The sequence below is a fragment of the Astyanax mexicanus genome, chromosome 6, assembly GCF_023375975.1.
Source record: "Astyanax mexicanus isolate ESR-SI-001 chromosome 6, AstMex3_surface, whole genome shotgun sequence".
Taxonomy (NCBI): domain Eukaryota; kingdom Metazoa; phylum Chordata; class Actinopteri; order Characiformes; family Acestrorhamphidae; genus Astyanax; species Astyanax mexicanus.
Window position 1 is genome coordinate 53,069,094 of NC_064413.1, and position 20,288 is coordinate 53,089,381.

General features: G+C 38.9%; 1 protein-coding gene across 3 annotated transcripts in view; it reads left to right on the top strand.

The window, feature by feature from the left end:
- The window catches only part of dpp6a (dipeptidyl-peptidase 6a), a 615,874-nt gene that overhangs the window by 572,470 nt on the left and 23,116 nt on the right, over positions 1 to 20,288 (top strand). For all 3 annotated transcript variants that reach the window (XM_049480880.1, XM_049480881.1, XM_049480879.1), the window contains 7 exons: positions 5,209 to 5,316; positions 8,364 to 8,455; positions 10,926 to 10,973; positions 11,343 to 11,458; positions 15,609 to 15,656; positions 17,945 to 18,043; positions 19,293 to 19,362. In XM_049480880.1, coding sequence (XP_049336837.1) covers positions 5,209 to 5,316; positions 8,364 to 8,455; positions 10,926 to 10,973; positions 11,343 to 11,458; positions 15,609 to 15,656; positions 17,945 to 18,043; positions 19,293 to 19,362 — 581 coding nt within the window. The remainder of the gene's footprint in view (positions 1 to 5,208; positions 5,317 to 8,363; positions 8,456 to 10,925; positions 10,974 to 11,342; positions 11,459 to 15,608; positions 15,657 to 17,944; positions 18,044 to 19,292; positions 19,363 to 20,288) is intronic.

Below are 20,288 nucleotides of genomic sequence, written 5' to 3' on the forward strand. Positions count from 1 at the left end.
GCTCCCCAGATCCCCCCAAATGATGACGGAGGCTGAGTATATATGCCTGTCTCAACTGGCGGCTCAATCAGCCCTCATGCGGGCCAGCTGAGACAGGCATGGCTTTGCGCTCTGGCGTGGGGCGGACCCACAACTCCCCCGCCTCCTCACGCCACAGTCCCTCCCCCTAAGCTTCCAGCCACCAGGGTCAAAGGTGAGGCGTGACCTGGTGACTGGAGCGAACGAAGAGAGGTGGGGTGAGGAGAGCGGGGGATGCAGTTCGTTCGCTTGGGCCCCCCCCTCCAGAGAGAGACCCGTGGAGATGGCAGCCCACCTCCCAGCCTCCGTCCCCCAGCCTCGCGCAGCGGCGGCTCTCGGTAGCGCCGTGGCGGCTCTCGGCAGCGCCGCGGCGGGAGGTGCGGCGGCTCTCGGCAGTGCCGTGACAGGTGGAGCGGCTGCTCGGGGCGCCGTGACAGGTGGAGCGGCTGCTCAGGGCGCCGTGACAGGTGGAGCGGCTGCTCGGGGCGCCGGGACAGGTGGAGCGGCTGCTCGGGGCACCGGGACAGGTGGAGCGGCTGCTCTCGGCACCGGGGCTGGCTGAGCGGCGGCTCTCGGTAGCGTCGGGGCTTGTGGAGCGGCGGCTCTCGGTAGCGCCGGGGCTTGTGGAGCGGCGGCTCTCGGTAGCGCCGGGGCTTGTGGAGCGGCGGCTCTCGGTAGCGCCGGGGCTTGTGGAGCGGCGGCTCTCGGTAGCGCCGGGGCTTGTGGAGCGGCGGCTCTCGGTAGCTCCGGGGCTGGATGAGCGGCGGCTCTCGGCAGCGCCGGGGCTGGATCGGCCTTGCTCTTGTCAGGGCCGTTCTCCCCCCTCCACGACGCCGAAGAGTTTCGCGGGAGAGGCGGGGCGGAGTCGGACTTTAGCCCGGGCAGAGAGGCGCAGAACTCGTCCTCCTCCTCCGGGAAGATGCAGCAGCAGCAGAAGTCCGGGCCGGTGTGAGCGCAGTCCGCCTCGCGGTGTCTGGGCTCCGGACACCACTCGCACCAGCCGAGCTCGGGGCGAGGCGTCCACTGCTGCAGCCGCCTCTCGCTGGCGTCCTCCCACCGCTGACGGAGCCACTCCGGCAGGAGAGAGGAGAAGGGGAAATCCCCAGCTTCACCGCTGCAAAGCGGTGGAGAGAAGCTGGGGGCGGGCTCTGGCTCGCGCAGCAGGGCGGCGAAGGGGAATTCCCCGGCGTCACACCATCATCATCATCATCATCATTTATTTATTCACACACACATGTTCAGAACAACAAGACAAACTTCAACATTTATATCATGTGAAAAGGGACACCCTAGGAAGCTCAGGAGCTTTTGAATGGGGCCCAAACACAGAGATACATGTAACCCCCCAAACCCCACCCCTCCCCCCCAGAGAGAGGCGGTGAGTAGCCGGGGGCGGGCCTCCCCTTTTTCCTCCCGCTAGGCATTTTTTTTTTTTAGAAAAAAAAAGGCAAAACGAAACTCAGGTGTGGCTTCGGGCGGCCAAACAAAGGCACGATTTGAGCCCAATACCACCCCGTGCCGTGCTCCGCTCCGCAGCTTCCTTCCAACCAGGTCACTGGACCCCGCCCAAAAGGGGCGGCACCCGCATTATCCACCACTGTGGTAGGCCCCTGGGGTTAGGGGCGTGACCACTGTGACCCGGAAGGAGGAAGCTCACAGAGATACACAGACACGGGGAGTAAATGAACTCAAACGTACCTTTATTTTAAATGCCCTCCACCACACCCAAAAACAACTCAAAACATAATGCTAGCCCAGTGGGGCTCTATAGTTCAGTAGTTTCTTTAGTTTCTTTTGTTTTAGCGTCCGCGCAGCCTCAGCCCTCAGCTCCCCAGTCAAAGTCCCCCCAAATGATGGCTGAGGCTGAGTATATATGCCTGTCTCAACTGGCGGCTCAATCAGCCCTCATGCGGGCCAGCTGAGACAGGCATGGCTTTGCGCTCTGGCGTGGGGCGGACCCACAACTCCCCCGCCTCCTCACGCCACAATATATATATATATATATATATATATATATATATATATATATATATATATATATATATATATATATATATTTATCCAACAATAGATATTTGGTTGGATACACATTACAAAACAACATACTGTTATTATTAATATTCTTTAAGTTTCAAATAGTTCTTTTAATGTATTAATGTTTTTATACCTAAATTTCTTAATGAAAGCCTGGCATTTATACATACATTCACCTCTGGAAAAAAAAAACTAATAGACCACTCCAGTTTCTGAATCAGTTTCTCTGATTTTGCTATTTATAGGTTTATGTTTGAGTAAAATGAACATTGTTGTTTTATTCTATAAACTACAGACAACATTTCTCCCAAATTCCAAATAAAAATATTTTCATTTAGAGCATTTATTTACAGAAAATGAGAAATGACTGAAATAACAAAAAAGATGCAGAACTTTCAGACTTTAATAATGCAAAGAAAACAAGTTCATATTCATAAAGTTTTAAGAGTTCAGAAATCAATATTTGGTGGAATAACCCTGGTTTTAAATCACAGTTTTCGTTTTATGCATCTTGGTATCATGTTCTCCTCCTCCTCCACCAGTCTTACACACTGCTTTTGGATAACTTTATGCTGCTTTACTCCTGGTGCAAAAATTTAAGCAGTTTAGTTTGGTTTGATGGTTTGTGATCATCCATCTTCCTCTTAATTATATTCCAGAGGTTTTCAATTTAGTACAATTAAAAAATATATATATTATTAAAAATGTATTATTATTATTTACTTATTATTATTATGATTATACTAAAATTTCTACATTCTATGAATTTGATTTCAATTAATGTGAAATGGTCTTTTGAACTGGACTGATGCTGATGAGTTTGATTTACAAACAAAATATTAACTCTATCAATATTAATTAAAATGCGGCATATTCATTTATTAACTCTGACACGGTGATATTTACTCATGAGTTTATATTTATATAATAATCCATATCAAATCTAGTATGAGCTGCAGCGATATTGATGGGTATGAAATATAAATGTCACACTTAATTTACTTATTTTAATGCTGTCTGATTCCATTACTGTAACTTAGTTTTATAGGATATTAATAATATCTAATCGAGTTTGGACTGGATTTCTGTAATTTGCTGGTCTGCTCAAACATCACTACAGCAAAAAACAGAGGAGAGTGAACTAGGGCTGCGTTATATTAAAAAAAAAACCTGATATTGTGAAATTGTGTTGTACTCTGATGTATAGTATGTTGCACTATTGAAAATGCAGGATTTCTCCTGAAGACAGAGCATGATATTAATAATTCCCTCTGTGTATTCAAGATTGGAGAAATATAATATAATTTATATTTGATCATGGTATGTCATGAAAAAATTAGAACCATGAACAAAACATCAGGTGTAAAATGTGCCGTCAACCACGGTCTGGATCAAAGGTGCAAAATTGGGCCAATCAAAATAGGTGTTTTCAGTCTGGATCACAATTACAGGAAATTGAGTCATGGTATCGTCTACCGTTAAACAATAGAAGAAGAAAAAGCACTACGGGTACAACAGATTATACTGTTGATTCTGTATCTACTGTAACTGTAGATTAATCCTTACAGTCCTATCGTACACCCTGTGCAAGGGGCGCCGTGTTGCTCATTGCTATCTTACACCCTATCTACAGACTATTGTCACGCCTTGCTGCTACGCTGTTAAAATAGTGTCAGAGTTTAGGAATAAATCTACACTGAAGGGTGTGGTGGTCTGAAAGTGAGGTGTGTTCAGGTAAATTTCTGGAGTGTTTCTACTGTATCTTGGTGGTGGAAAACACAGGAGCTCTACTGACTGATTTAAACCCTGACAACAGTCAGCAGTCAGAATCCACAGCGTAAACGCTCAGGTCAGTATCTGTTTCTGCTGAGACACACAAAAACGCTGCGCTTTTAAGATACAAACGCGCCAAAGTCAGAGCTCACCTGGTTCTTAAAGGGAATGACAACTGACACACTGATTGATTTATTTCACGTTACGCCCAAAACTAACCACACCCATGATTAATTAAGATAATTAGTAGTTCATGTTTTGAGACGCACAAAAATAATAATTTTGCTTAGATAGAGACCGTTTTGCAAATCTCTGCTGGATTTTCTCAGTCAGCTTTATGAGGTAGAGTCACCTGGAATTCAGGCTTTCAGTTAACAGCTGTGCTGAACTCATCAAGAGTTAATTACTTGAATTTCTTGTCTCTTAATGAAGTGTTTGAGAGCATCAGTTAAAGTAAAGTAGTGAAGAGGTAGAGTTACAGGTATACAGTGAATAGTGAATATCTGAATAATGCTCTAATCCAGATTATGAGAAGCAAAAACTACTCAACTAAATAAGGAAAAAATATTCTATAAGAAATGAAGGTCAGTCGATCTGAAAAGAAAGTTATAATGATGAAACTGGCACCCATCAGGACTAGAAGAAGGAAGAGCGAGAGTTTCCTCAGTTGCACAGGATAAGTTAATCAGTTTCCGTCATAGTGTGAATCATGTCAGTATTCATTTACAAATGTAGGAAAAAGACTTTTAGGTGTGAAAATGCTTTTAATTTCCCCTTACGTGACATTGCATATCCTGCATTTTGAATATTGCACAAGAGCACAGTCTGAGAACAGTGGTGAAACTGTAAAATTGATCTATAGTGCAGCCCTCGTGTAAACTCAGGCAGCTTTAGTGTATGATAATCCCTGTGAGACTGCACGGAGGTGAAATAGCTTTTTATGATTAGTTTTGTTTTGTGTGTTTTAAGTGCGTTCTTCTGCCTGAGGGTTTACGTTAGGAGATGTTTTACAGCAGAACTGATCTCAGCACTGCTGCAGATCCGTGTCCCACGGGGGCACGTCCGCCGTTAGACAGACAATACATTGTTTTAATTATGAGCAGTGTGATGCACGCTGCGTATGATGCAGATTTCAGCGTCGGGGACGTAATTATGCTCCATATAGCTCAAGTGTTCAGTTTCTTAATTAGAGCAAAGCTTGTGTAATTCAGATTTGATTAAATATTAAAACCCTCTGAAGGCGTCCAAACAATAAGAAACACATAAATAATCAACCCCAGCTCGACAGCAGGGCTGAAATAATAAATAAAATATATAAATACATAAAGTAACTGCAGTTAATTTGATTCATTTTTATTTTTTTGTATATTTTGTTCGGTGCAGAATGAAGCTCCGCTGTTCTCCAGAGACGGACTGAAGATGTTCTTCACCAGACCCATCCCTCAAGGAGGCCGGGGGAAGTTCTTCCACATCTCCATGTCCATCTCACAGGTACATCCAAACCTTATACACACCTGTATTACACCTGTATAACATGTGGAACATTTTTTAAATAAAAAAAACTAAAGAAAAAAGTAATGAGACACCTGTTTACTCATAGTTTCCTCCAAAAATCAAGGATTAAAAGAGCTTTTGTTGGAGTAACTGTCTCTAACGTCAAGAGAAAGCTTTCTATTGCATTTTTGAAGAGCATTGCCATTAAGATTTGATTGCATTCAATGATTGAGTGCATTACTGAAGTCATTCCCGACTCATCCCAAAAGTACTGGATAATCTATATATATAATTCTGAGAATTCTAGAACTCTGGCATGTAATTTTAGAGCGGTTTTAAGATGTAGCAAATAATTTTATAATTATCTGCATTATATATTATACGAAAAGCCTCTTTTTAAAGTTCAAGAATGTATAGTATAATTAGGGCGACATGGCGGCTTAGTGGTTAGCACATTCACCTGCAAGCACAGGGGTCTTGGGTTCAAGTCCCTATCTGGGTGGAGTTTCCATGTTCTCCCTGTATCTGCATGTGTTTCCTCTGCGGACTCCTGTTTCCTCCCACAGTCCAAAAACATTGAGATCTGGTAAATTGTGTATGCTAAATTGCCCAGAAAAATTTGCATACCCTAAAATTGACCCAATCTGGGTCGACTCCTCAGTGCCAGTTGCAGTCTTCCAGGTGGACGGTGGTTTCCGGTTGAGAGTACGCTGTGCACGATTGGCTACCGCTTCTCTCCAGTGTGTGTTGGGTGTGTTTGTGTGTAAATTAGGACAATTGTTTTAATTGTAAGCATCCTTGAGTGCCTTGAGTGGCAAAAAGTGTAATCATAAGTAATTCCTTGCTAAGGACCTTGAGAAATTAGATTTTGGGCACAATTCGCTATTGTCCAGGGGTGTACTCACTTATGTTGCCATCTAAATTTGCTGAAATTAGATTCCCTGTGTTTTCTGGCTGTTCAGACTATGAAAAATAAATCTGGATACAATCTAGATGTGGTAAAAATCTGATTTAGGCTATCAGTCTGAATATAGCCCTATGTTTATTGACTGTAATCATAGATAATCCAGGATTAATGCAGCACTGTTTGGTGATTTTCCTGCTCAAACACACTTGATTCAAATGAGACTTTAATTACCATTGAAACCCTTTTTTTATTTTAGCAATCTATCTATTTAGCGCGCTGTCAACTGTGCACATTTGCAGCTTGATTTAAGGTGTGTCAGTGTGTCTTTGCTATCATAACAATGGGAAAAGTACACCTGTTAATTTTCTTATTTAATCATGGATGTGGTTAATTTTGGGCGTAACGTGAAATAAACCAATCAATGTGTCACTTGCTCATCATTGCCTTTTAAGAGCCAGGTGAGCTCTGATTTTGGCGGATTGCTATTTTAACAGCGCAGCTACCTGGACGTGTCCAACACTTCTCGGCAGAGGAAACTGAGCTGCCTGTTCACACTCATTCATTCTGTTTATTGTTGATGTAAAAGTTGGGTTTGTGCACTGCTGTGTGTGCATGTGTTGCGTAACAAGTGGGGGTGTTTGCGCATTGGGGATGCGTTTGTGTTTACAATTCACTGCCAAGATAGCAATGGACGTCTGACTGTTGACTGATGTCTGTCTAGGTTGTATTCAGTCAGTGGAGCACCTGTGTTTTCTGTTGCTAAGATAGCAATACTCCAGACATAAATTTACCTGAACATACCTTTCACATTTGCAGACCACCACGCCCATCAGTATAGATATATATTCAGAAGCACTGTTGCTATTTAAACGATGCAGGTGGAAGGTATGAAAATAGACTGTTGGTGGGGTGTAAGTTAGCAATGAGCATCGCAATAATGACTGTTGTCTGTCTATTGTTGCAAGGTTAGCGTGGTGGCCTTTATTTTCGACCATTTCAGTCAAAATTGTGGAAATATAAGCTGACTGTATATAATCGTAAGAGCTTTACTCATTAAAATGAACACACCTGTGTTTTCCGTTGCCAAGATAGCAATACACCAGAAATTTACTTGAGCAATAATACACAAGAGGGAGTGTTATAACGTGTCACATTGGCACTGCTGTGATGTGCTCAAAGGCACGAGGCCGCAGGCCGAGGACTGTAGAGCAGCACAGCAGTGCCAATACACCTTGTTATAGCACAAACCTTAAGTGTATTATTGTGATTATACCACAGTTCTATTATTACTGTTTATTGAAAGATTTTGAGTTAAAGAGAACGAGAAAATACAATCTGTTTGGTTATAAACACTCCAGTTAAAATAGTTCCATTACTGCTCTGTTTTTATAGCTGCGCTGTAAAAGCTCTGCATTATCGGCCATCGGTCAAAATTGTGGAAATCTAAGCTTACTCCAAATAAACAGTTTTCAGGAGAGAACTCTGTGTAGATTAAAGTCCAGTGCTTGTTTAACTGAAAGAAAAAGTTTTTTTAAGAATTAAAGTTTTATTTACTTTGTCCCCCCCCAGTGGAGAGACCTGCGGAATTACAAAAGTCCACCTTACATTCAGCTTAAATTACCCTATATTACCTGGAAATTATAGAAACACTTAAGCTTTTTTTTTAAATAATAACACCTCTTAACCTGATGTTGGTGGCTGGTAATGGAGACATATAATTTCTTCACTGTGCTTCTATAGGATTCAGCGCCCCCAGTGGTGTTTAATGATATCGCATTTGGTTTGTATTTGGTTTGTAAGTGCTGCATCGTTGCTAGGTTACCTGTATGTGCCGGAGTAATACATGGAGAGCTTCAGTTACAGTGCATTACCGGCTAATATTGTTACTCATAAAACGCCTCTCAGCCAATCAAATTACAGGGTCGGAACTAACTGTGGTATAATTGTACATGCCTTTCACATTTACAGAACACCAAACCCTATATTCAGATATATTCAGCAGCATTGTTGCTATTTAAACGATGCAGGCGGATGGTATGAAAATCGACTGTTGGCAGGGTGTAAAATAGCAGTAAGCATTACAGTTATACAGTGTGTGTTTTGTAACGTGTGTGTTTTTTTATTCTCTTTTTTTCAGCCCAACACCAGTTCAGACATGTTGCTGTCCATCACGTCGGGTGACTGGGACGTGACTGAGGTTCTGGCCTACAACGAGGAGGAGCAGCTAATGTGAGTAAACCCTGAGTAACACATCCTGCAGTCTGTTTGAGCTCCGCCATGTTTAATTCATGAGCCTCTTCCTGCCGGCCGGCCGGCGCTGTGCTGAATATAAACATGTGTACAGTGGGATCAGGCTTTATACAGATACATTAACATTATACCCTGCAGACTGCTCAGACTGTACATCTCACCAGCGTACTGTACTACAGTACATATCACACCACTGATCACTGTACATACACCGCTGTGCCACAAATCACGGGACAGCAGTGTGTGAAGTGATCATAAAGCATTGCACTAAGGGATGATGATCTGGGAAAGCCTACACATATATTGGTATTTGTGGTGTCAATCAATGAAAAAAGAATTAATCTGATTAATCACGACAGTATTCTGTGATTAACTGCGATTAATCGCACTTGTTCATCTTAAAACCCAAGTTTTTGTAGTGGATACTTAAATGTATATAAAAGAATGAATGTAAGAAATGTCAAATGCAAAAATACTTATTTTAGTGTTGTTAATCTCTGTGTACTCACGTTTGTTGCGGGTGGTTTTGATATTAATGGCTGTATATTGAGTTATTTAGAGGGAAGAATAAATTTACCCTGTTATATAAGCTGCTGCACAGACTACTTTTCATTGTGCAAAGTGTCATTTTGTCAGTGTTTCCCATGAAAAAGATATACTTACATATCTGCAGAAATGTGAGGGATGTACTCACTTTTGTGATACACTCTACATCAGTGGTTCCCAACCTATGGGTCGCCAAAGATCCACGATGGGTCGCGAAGCCCTCTTGATTTTAAGGGGTTTAATTTTAATACTATATATAGTTTAGGGTAAGCAAAATTCGCCGCGCTGCGCTGCGCTCTCTCTGTCTCTCTCTCTCTCTCTCTCTGGCGCGCGCGCGGGCGCTCTCTCTCCGGCAGCGCGGAGCTGAATTCAGCGCGAGGCTGAATATAATAATATAAGAATATAAGAATATAAAACTCAGTTTAGTTAAATAAATGAAAATGAGTGAGGGCCTGTAAAGTTAATCAATTATTGTCCAATATTTGGACAGGTTGAGGTTTTGGTGAGCTGTTTTACTGATTTGAAACTGAAACTGATATTATTCTTTTTTTTTTGTTTGTTTGTTTTTATTTTATATAAATTATTTTTTATTCATTTTAAATAGTTGTATTATTTTATTGATCTAATTATTTTTTTCTTCATAAGATAAAAATTCCTTATGTTTTATGTATCAATTTTTCCTTTTTTACGTGTTTATTTTATTCATCTATAGTAAATGTCAGTTTTTATTTGTAATTTCTCCCCCCCCAACCCAATTACACACTTACATCTTTTACATTTGGGGGGGGGGGGGGGGGTTTATGTTGGGTCACCAAAGCTTACAATGGTAAAAATATGGGTCCCTGAAGAAAAAGGTTGGGAACCATTGCTCTACATTATCATTACCAAACACAGTGGGTGGTAATAATGTTGATTTTTCATTTTTTTTTTAGTTTAGGAAGATTAGAAGATAAAGACAAAAGAACTTAAGAAAAGAAGAAAAACTAAAAGTTATTTGCATAAACATATGTGCATATACATATATACACACCTATATAAAAAAATAAAATTAAAAATTAAAAAAATAAAATGTTATTTACTCTTAATTGTCTTTTGATTCATTTGTTTGTAATGTTGATTTTTCATTTTTTAGTGTCATGAGCATTATATTATATTTATACATATATATTAATATTTATTTTATCTTCATTTTAGTTTTCTTATTTTTTATGTTGAACTGTATTATTTATGTTGCTTTCATTTATGTAATTTTAAATACATTTTAAATTTTTTAAAAGTTGACTCACTTTTTTTTCATTTTGACTTTTTTTTTTTTACTAAGTCTGATCTATTTGAAGTAATCTATACATTATTGATTGACTGATTGATTGATTTAATTTTATTGATCCCACATCAGGGAAATTTTCTTGTTACAGAAGCGCAAAAAACAGAAATGTAAGTTAGTGACACAGTAGACAAAAAATACTAGCATAAAAAATTACATAAAAGGAAGATTAGAAGATAAAGACAAAAGAACTTAAGAAAACAAGAAAAACTAAAAGTTATGTGCATAAACATATGTGCATATACGTATACACACACCTATATAAAAAAATGTAATTAAAAAAATAAATAAATAAAATGTTATTTACTCTTAATTGTCTTTTGATTCATTTGTTTGTTTACATTTTTTATTGTTTATTGCCTCCATTTATTATTTTTTGTTGATTTTAGTGTAAATGTTTAGCTACATCAATAATGAAAATCTCCCTCACTGTGGCTCTGAGTGAAAATAAATGTAGATTATTTAATTGATTAATTGATTTTCTAGGTCACAGATTGAATTTTCTGCTATAGTATGTAATGTATGTTATAAAATAATCATGTTGTAACAGATTGATATTCTTTTTTTCTGATATCACAGATATTTTCTGAGCACAGAGGACGGTCCTAAACGCCGGCATCTCTACAGGTGAGCTGCTGTAATGAGTTTCAGAGGAAGAAAGACTGCAGGAGATTTGAGATTCATATTTCAGATGATTTAGAGCGGATTACATTTAAATGAAGCCCAGGGGCAATTTCCTCTTTTCCAGCTGCAGCTCCGTGATCTGGATCAGATACTGATAACAGTTTCAGTGAATCCTGCATTAATAGTGTGTTATACATTACTTATTACATATACTATTATAATAATTCCTGATATTAATCTTATTATTACTCCTATTTAATCCTCTCCACAAGCTCAGCTCTCTGTGAAACATCTTATAAAATATATAACACGTGTGTGTGTGTGTGTGTGTGTGTGTGTGTGTGTGTGTGTGTGTGTGTGTGTGTGTTTCAGTGCTGGTACAGTGGGCTCCTTCAACCGGCGCTGTCTGTCCTGTAACTCAGACGGCTGTGGATACGTGAGCAGCTCCTTCAGCCACGACATGGCCTACTTCCTCCTCAACTGCAGAGGTCACTCATATATATATATATATATATATATATACTCTCTCTCTCTCTCTCTCTCTCACTGTCTTTTTCTTTCTTTCTACAGCTCTGGAAAAAAAATTAGACACCACTTAAAAATGATGAGTTTCTTTGATTTTACCAAATTGAAAACCTCTGGAATATAATCAAGAGGAAGATGGATGATCACAAGCCATCAAACCAAACCGAACTGAACTGCTTTAATTTTTGCACCAGGAGTAAAGCAGCATAAAGTTATCCAAAAGCAGTGTGTAAGACTGGTGGAGGAGAACATGATGCCAAGATGCATGAAAACTGTGATTAAAAACCTTTATTATTTGAGGTCTGAAAGCTCTGCATCTTTTTTTTGTTATTTCAGTCATTTCTCATTTTCTGTAAATAAATGCTCTAAATGACAATATTTTCTTTTTTGGAATTTGGGAGAAATGTTGTCTGTAGTTTATAGAATAAAACAACAATGTTCATTTTACTCAAACATAAACCTATAAATAGCAAAATCAGAGAAACTGATTCAGAAACTGAAGTGATCTCTTCATTTTTTCCAGAGCTGTATATATATATATATATACTTATTTATCTATAGATAATACTGAAGTGATTATTAATGAACACATAAGACTATTAAGAAACACATAAGGAATAATGTAGTAAATTAACAGCATTAAACAAACCAAAATACTCTGTAAAGAAGCATTTAGGTGCTCTAATCTAGGGAGCTGTTAACTTGTGGTTTCTGAGGCTGGTAACTCTGATGAATTTATCCTGTACAACAGAGGAAACTCTCGCTCTTCCTTTTCTGTGGTGGTCCTGATGAGAGATAGTTTCATCATTGTAACTTTTTTTTTTTTTTGGCCCAACCACCACCCCCCCTCTTCGGAGGACAATTAATACTTTATTTATTGTAACATTTTTGATGATCTTTGCAATGACTGCACCTGAGGATACTTTCAATGTTTTTAAAATTCCTATTTCGGATTCGACTTCATTTCTTAAAGTATTTTTTTTTCTTTATTTAGTTGAGTAGTTGTTGCTTCTCATAATCTGGATTAGAACATTACTCAAATATTCACTATTCACTGTATACCTGTAACTCTACCTCTTCACTACTTTACTTTAACTGATGCTCTCAAACACATTATTAGGAGACAAGAAATTCAAGTAATTAACTCTTGATGAGTTCAGCACAGCTGTTAACTGAAAGCCTGAATTCCAGGTGACTCTAAATCATAAAGTTACTATGGCAACAAATGCAACAACAAAATACGACAGAAACAGCCTTCATTGATTGACCATTGATTTCTTCACTATATTAGAGAGCAAACTTCATCTAAGCAAGAGGTGCTACTTTGAAAAATCTAAAATATAAAACATTTTCTGTTTTTTTAACAGTTTTTCTTGTCATTTTTTTTGTTTGTATTTTGTTAAATACCATGGTATATAGTTCTATCATTTTACCACCCAACCGACAAAAAGAGACAAAGAGGATAGAAGAAATTAGGGTAAAGAAAAGAGAAAAAGAAGAAAAAAGAAAGACAGAGAGGCCCAAGGATTGCTGGGTTCATGGTGCTTCTCCATCAGCAGCCACACAGGAAATTTGGCAGTGTTAAATCAACACTGTTAGTGTTAAATTAACACTGAGAGTGTAAAGTTTAACACTAACAGTGTTGATTTAACACTAACAGTGTTGATTTAACACTGCCAAATTTCCTGTGCAGAGTCTGAGAAAGCTGAGTTGGATATGCTCTCTCTCGCTCTCTCTCTCTCTCTCTGAGTGGGTACAGTAGATGGCGCTCTCTCACCTCATCACTCCCAGTGTGATGATGGCTGGTACAGGCATCTGTGAGCTCAGGTATCAGAGCTTGGGATCTGGCGCTTTCAGATTTGTGCTTTGGTGTAAAATATTGAGTAAAAAACAAACAATAAGAAAATATACAAAGAGGAGAGGTAAAGAGAGAGCAGAGAGAGGGGTAGAGAGACAGAAAGTGAAAGAAAGAGAGAGAGAGAGAGAGAGAGAGAGAGAGAGAGAGAGATCTTGTCCAGTTTCTTTACTGTTTTTGTTAGCTATCTTCTTCCCTTTTAGCAGAGTTCATCGATCATTTCATTATCTCTTGTTTTGTGTTTTTCCCCTTCATGTGTTCCTTCTTTCACAGTGTGTGAGTGTGTGAGTGTGTGTGTGTGTGTGTGAGAGGAGCAGATTTGTTTAGAAGCCCCTCCGGAAGGCTGATCTTGTTGCTGCTCTGCTTGTGATTGAATAATCCAGACAGAGCACTCAGACTAACTGGAGAGCTGTAGGGATCTGTGACCTGTGTAGAATCTGTAATGGTAACGAGCTGGGACATTTTCCAGTAAATCCAGTATAAACCCGGGGAATTTCATCCCCTTTCACCTCTAACGGCCTGTACGTCAGATTCTGCACAGTTCCTAATCTTTTAGTTGAGTTAGATTGTGAAATATTACCCATGATATGGTATACGATATAGTTTATGTGATTATAATTGAGTTAGATTAAAATACAGTGTCTTTACTTTCACAACAGTACAATTTCTGTTCTTGTAATTGAGATATACTACAATGCAGTGTCTTTACATTCACTATAGTACAGTTTCCTCTCTTTTAATTGTGATATATCCATACTTTCACTATAACACTGTTTGGGCTGTTTAACTTGAGTTATATTGTGATATAGTATCCATACTTCCACTATAACACCATTTTTGCTATTTTACTTGGGTTAGATTGTGAAATAGTATCCATGCTTTCACTAGAACACAGTTTCTGATCTTTTAATTCAGTTACAATGTGATATAGTATCCATACTATCACTATAACAAGTTATATTGTGATATAGTAGTCATATTTTTAATATTTTCATAGTGCAGTATCAGCTCTTTTAACTCTAATTGAGTTATAATGTGATATAGTATGCTTACCTTCACTATAACACTGTTTCTGATCTTTTACTTAAGTTAGATTGTGAAATAGTATCCATACTTTCACTATAACAGTTTTTGATCTTTTAATTGAGTTATATTGTGATATAGTATCCATACATTCACTAGAACACATTTTCTTTGTTTCTTTTCTTTGATTTAGAATGTAAGACAGCACCCATATTTTCACTATAGTACAGTTTCTGATCTTTTATTTAAGTTAGATTAGTATCCATAGTTAGATATAGTATCCATACGTTTACTATAACATAGTCTTTGATCTTTGAATTGAGTTATATTGTGATATAGTATCCTTACTTTCACTATATATCACAGCTTCTGCTCTTTTATTTGAGTTAGATCGTGATATATTATCCATATTTTCACTAAAACACAGTTTCTGCTCTTTTACTTGAGTTATGTTGAAATATAATATCCATACGTTCACTAAAACATAGTTTCTGATCATTTAATTCAGTTACAATGTGATATAGTATCCATACTTTCACTATAACGCAGGTTCTGATCTTTTAACAATGTTATATTGTAATATAGTAGCCGTTCACTATAGTACAGTTTCTGCTCTTTTATTTTAGTTATATTGTGTTATATTATCCATACTTCCACTAGAACACCATTTCTGATATTTTACTTGATTTAGAATGTAAGACAGCACCAATATTTTCACTATAGTACAGTTTCTGCTTATTTAATTGAGTTATATTGTGATATAGTATCCATACTTCCACTATAACACCATTTCTGATCTTTTACTTGAGTTAGATTGTGATAAAATATACATATTTTCACTATAGTACAGTTTCCTCTCTTTTAATTGAATTATATTGTGATATAGTATCCATACTTCCACTATAACACCATTTCTGATCTTTTACTTGAGTTAGATTGTGATATAGTATCCATACAACAGTTTCTGATCTTTTATTTGATTTAGAATGTAAGACAGGACCCATATTTTTACTATAGTACAGTTTCTGATCTTTTATTTGATTTAGGGTAGAAAGTTTTCAGTTTTCAACCTTTTTGGTTTGGTTTGACTCGTATTTATTAAAAATCGATGGTCCTAAATGATGCGGAGATCCTGGAGAGCCGTACTTGAACTGATAACATCTTAATCATAAGGTGCAGCTTTACAATATTGTATTATTTATGTGTATATTTATTTATTTTTTGTTACGTTTCAGGGCCTGAAGTTCCATTTGTGGCCATCTACAGCACCCAGGACACACAGAGTGAGTTCAGCCCTTATTTATTAACTATCAACATGTGTGTGTGTGTGTGTGTGTGTTTTTGTGTGTGTGTGTGTGTGTGTGTGTGTGTGTGTCCTACTGCTGTCATTGTGCCTCTGTTAGGGGTCAGAGGGTTTATCAGTGAGAGATGACTCAGTGTAGAGCACACACACACACACACACACACACAGGGTCAGCCCATGTATAATGCAATGCTGGTTTGTGATTGTGACCTCTGTGCTGTGTGCTGTCCCTACCGCTCTTACACACACACACACACACACACAGCCCCAAATAGTCCTAACCTCAGCCCCGCTCATACGGCGTGCCGGTGCACACAGCTGAGGACCTGTGTGGGGCTGTATACGGGTGTATTGGTGCTGAGAGCTCTCCAGGCTGATTGGATTACTGAATGGTGCTCAGTGTGTACTATAGAAGATGACCTCTCGGTGGAAGAGGGGGATAATTGCATTATTTATCCAGAAGCAGCGTGTAAAATTGGAGATATGGTATTGGGGCCTGATGTAGGAGCCTGGATTAAATTACAGGAGGTCCTGCGAGGTCTTACTCTGAGAAATAAACACATGCAAATGACGAACAATCTGTCTGTCTGCCATTCAATCCACACCCATTCCTGAAAATTAAGAAAAAAGAAAATGTGTTTTCCTTTTTCTAATGCAATGCAATGCAAACTTCAATATTCAGGACCCCACAGGATAAAAATCACCACAGAGCAGCTATTATTATTATTATTATTATTATTATCATTTGGGTGGTGGGTCATTATTATTCTCAGCACAGCAGTGATTAGCAGTGATTAGCATGGTGGTGGTGTATAAGGTGTTAGTGTGTGTTGTGCTGCTGGTACAGCAGTGCTGCTGGGGTTTTTAAACACCGCGCTAACAAAAAAGTGTGTAAAATGTACTTCAAAAAAGTTTTGCAACTTTCTGCATTTGCTCTTTTTAAGTAAATTTAATTTCAGATACATTTAAGTAACTTCAACTCGGTTTCAAGACTTAAATGTTACGTAGAGTAAATAAGTGCACTGAACTTTAGTCAATCCTTTCTTTTAGTAAACTTTACTTAATTTCTGCATACAATGTTACCTACTTACAATTACTTCATTCATAAAACCACAGGATCTACAGACACTACCCAGCACAAACACACCCATCTGTTATTAAAAACAGTGATTAATTTAGTTCAGAAATACAGTTAGCATCGCCAGTTAGCCATTAGCCGTTAGCCATCTCCATTAAGATCTGCAGTCTGTTAGCCTAGCTAGCATTGGGCATTGTGAATGAAATAAGTAACTTAATCTCAAGTGAATTATAGCCATAATCCACATCAAATATCAAACCACAGATCCTACCCACTCTAACTAGCACTAACTAAACAATCTGTTATTAAAACAGTGATTAATTCAGCTCGGAAATACAGTTAGCGTCGCCGGTTAGCTATTCCACTACGCTACCTGTCAAAAAAAAAGTCTCCTGCGCAACCAGTGCAAAAAAAAAAAAAAAAAAGTCTAGAGCCCTGTATTTAATATTTAACTTTTTTTTAATACGTAATAAAAATTAAAACATTTAAATTTGAAAGGAAACTATTGTGTGTTTCCATATAAAGTGTGTCAAATAAATGACTTTTAAATTTACATCAAATGCACTTGTGTATACTCTTCAAAGGGCTGTATGGTTTGTTTCAGCCTCATTATGTAACTTTAATCATAGTACTAATAATAAACTAAAAGTATCGGTATTTGTATCTGCATTTTTATATCAGTTTTATATCAGAATCGGATCAGAGCTAAAAAAAAGGTGTATCGTCCCATCACTAGTTATGCACTTAAGTGCTTAAAAGAGTTAACCCTGAGGCAGAGTTTCCTCAGTACTAAAGTGAACAAGGTATTTATGGGGTTAAATGTCTTTCAGCACCACAGGGCAGCAGCTCTGTCACTACACTTCAGACTGGAAAGCCCTGGTGATTAGTGCACTGCTGCTGCTGCTGCTGGTGTTTTACTCTATTCAGGCTCCAGCACTATCACCAGCCCCAGCTGCTCCCTGTTCTCCCACCGCCTCCAGCTCCGGCTCCTACCCGACTCACTTATCTCCCTCTGCAGCTCTCGCCTCTCGCAAATACGCTGAAACATGCATCGCAATTCTGCTACAATGAGAGCTGCACGGCTGTGTGCACGCTGCAGTGAGATGTGTATGGATAGGCTGCTATTGAAGTGTATTTGTGTGTGTGTGTGTGTGTGTGTGTGTGTGTGTGTGTGTGTGTACCTCCCACAGAACTGATCGACATCGAGCTGAACCTGAACCTCTGGAGAACCGTCAACTCCATGCAGATGCCCATAGTGGAGTACAAGGACCAAACCATCGATGATTACAGTACGTACTCATACACAGGGTGCGAATTACTGCGGGTATTGGGGGTCTGAGCCCCCAATTAAGACTTCAAAACTAATTTAAATATACAGGGGTTGGGCAATGAAACTGAAGCACCTGTCATCATTTTAGTGTGGGATTTTAGGTTTCATGGCTAAATTGGAGCAGCCTGGTGGCCAATCTTTAATCATTAATTGCACATTATTGCACCAGTAAGAGCAGAGTGTGAAGGTTCAATTAGCAGGGTAAGAGCACAGTTCTGCTCTAAATATTGCAATGCACACAACATTATGGGAGACATACCAGAGTTCAAAAGAGGACAAATTGTTGGTGCGCGTCTTGCTGGAGCATCTGTGACCAAGACAGCAAGTCTTTGTGATGCATCAAGAGCCACGGTATCCAGGGGAATGTCAGCATAGCACCAAGAAGGACCAACCACATCCAACAGGATTAACTGTGGACGCTGTAAGAGGAAGCTGTGTGAAAGGGATGTTCGGGTGCTAACCCGGATTGTATCCAAAAAAACATAAAACCACGGCTGATCAAATCACGGCAGAATTCAATGTGCACCTCAACTCTCCTGTTTCCACCAGAACTGTCCGTCACCACAATAAATTATTGTGCTCTAAAACCAGGTGTTTAAGTTTCATTGTCTAACCCATGTACTTCTTACATATAATGTTAAATCCTACAAAAAGTGGATCATACCATTCCATGTTAATAATCATTCCTCTCGGTTTCCTGCCTGCTGCCTCATTATTGGTCTGGTGGCTTGCTTCTAAGTTAAGTTACACAATATACTCAAGCTACAGCATTACCTGTAAGTAGTTGTTATCTACTTAGTTTTAGCTTAAATATGCACTTTAAACACACTTTATCTTACATAAATAACTCACATGAATTTGCTCTCCCACCTTAAATGCTGCTAATTTACCATTCCGCCTTAAATGCTGCTGTGGCGGCACACAGGCTTATTTTAAGGTGGTACAGAAGATTCAAGATTTTATATTAATTTCTTATAGAAGATTCTGTTTTATATGGACTGTTTGTGATTTCTGCACAAATAGTTTAGAGGTTATTTTTTCTGCAAAAGGAGGATCTACTAAATACTGCAGAATTATTAAAGAATTATTGCACACTTTCTGTAAATCCTATACATTTCATTTCACTTCTCAAATACAGTAGCCATCAAACAGCATTCTTCTGTGATGTTGTAGGATATTAATTTTATGTTTGTGTTTTTGGTCCTCAGCTCTGTCCATGAAGATCCTGAAACCTGCCGGCTTTGAAGTTACAGCAAACTACCCTCTACTGCTGCTAGTGTGAGTCTGAACTGTCTCTATTCACCACACACAACACACACACACACACACACACACACACATACCTCCGGGACGTCTGTATAAAAAAGTCCCGTAAATGATGTTATTTAATAACAAAAGTTTAGGAGAAGGACCACGCCCGAACTCTACGTTCTAACTCCACCCCGTATCAATCAACCGTCCTATAAATACCTCCCCTAACTCACTATCTCTCGTGACGAAAGTTCTCAACCCACCTCCTCCCCAACAACCCCCTTTTTCTACTCTTCCACTTCTCATTAAATAAAAAGGGGGGGGTTGAATAACTGCACGCTTCTTCAAGCACGCAGTTCAGAACTCCAGCCCAAATTTCCCTGAGTTCCCTCCCCTTTTTCCTTCTTCTTTCTCTACTTCTTTAGGCGTGGTCCGCACTTAGCAAACTGAAAAAACAGGAGGACCAGTGAGTTTTTAGGCTTTCTCAGTCACATGACATCACGTTCAGTAGCTCCTCCATTTCCACCCGCTGTTGTGTTTTATATGGATCTCCGTGGAAATGCACACCCGACGTGTAATTACAGTGCGTGCACTTGAGAATACTTTTAAAGTGGTTGAAATTTACTTTCAGATTGACTGACCTTCATTGATGCTCAAGTAATTTTTTCTTTACTTTGCATAGTTGAGTAGTTGTTGCTTCTCACAATATGGATTAGAGAAGAGGTGCTGCTTAGAAGAATGTAAATTGAGACCACTTCAGTTTCTGAATCAGTTTATCTGATTTTGCTATTTATAGGTTTATGTTTGAGTAAAATGAACATTGTGGTTTTATTCTATAAACTACAGACAACATTTCTCCCAAATTCCAAATAAAAATATTAGAGTCATTTAGGGCATTTATTTTCAGAAAATGAGAAATGGCTGAAACAAAAAAAAAAGATGCAGAGCTTTCA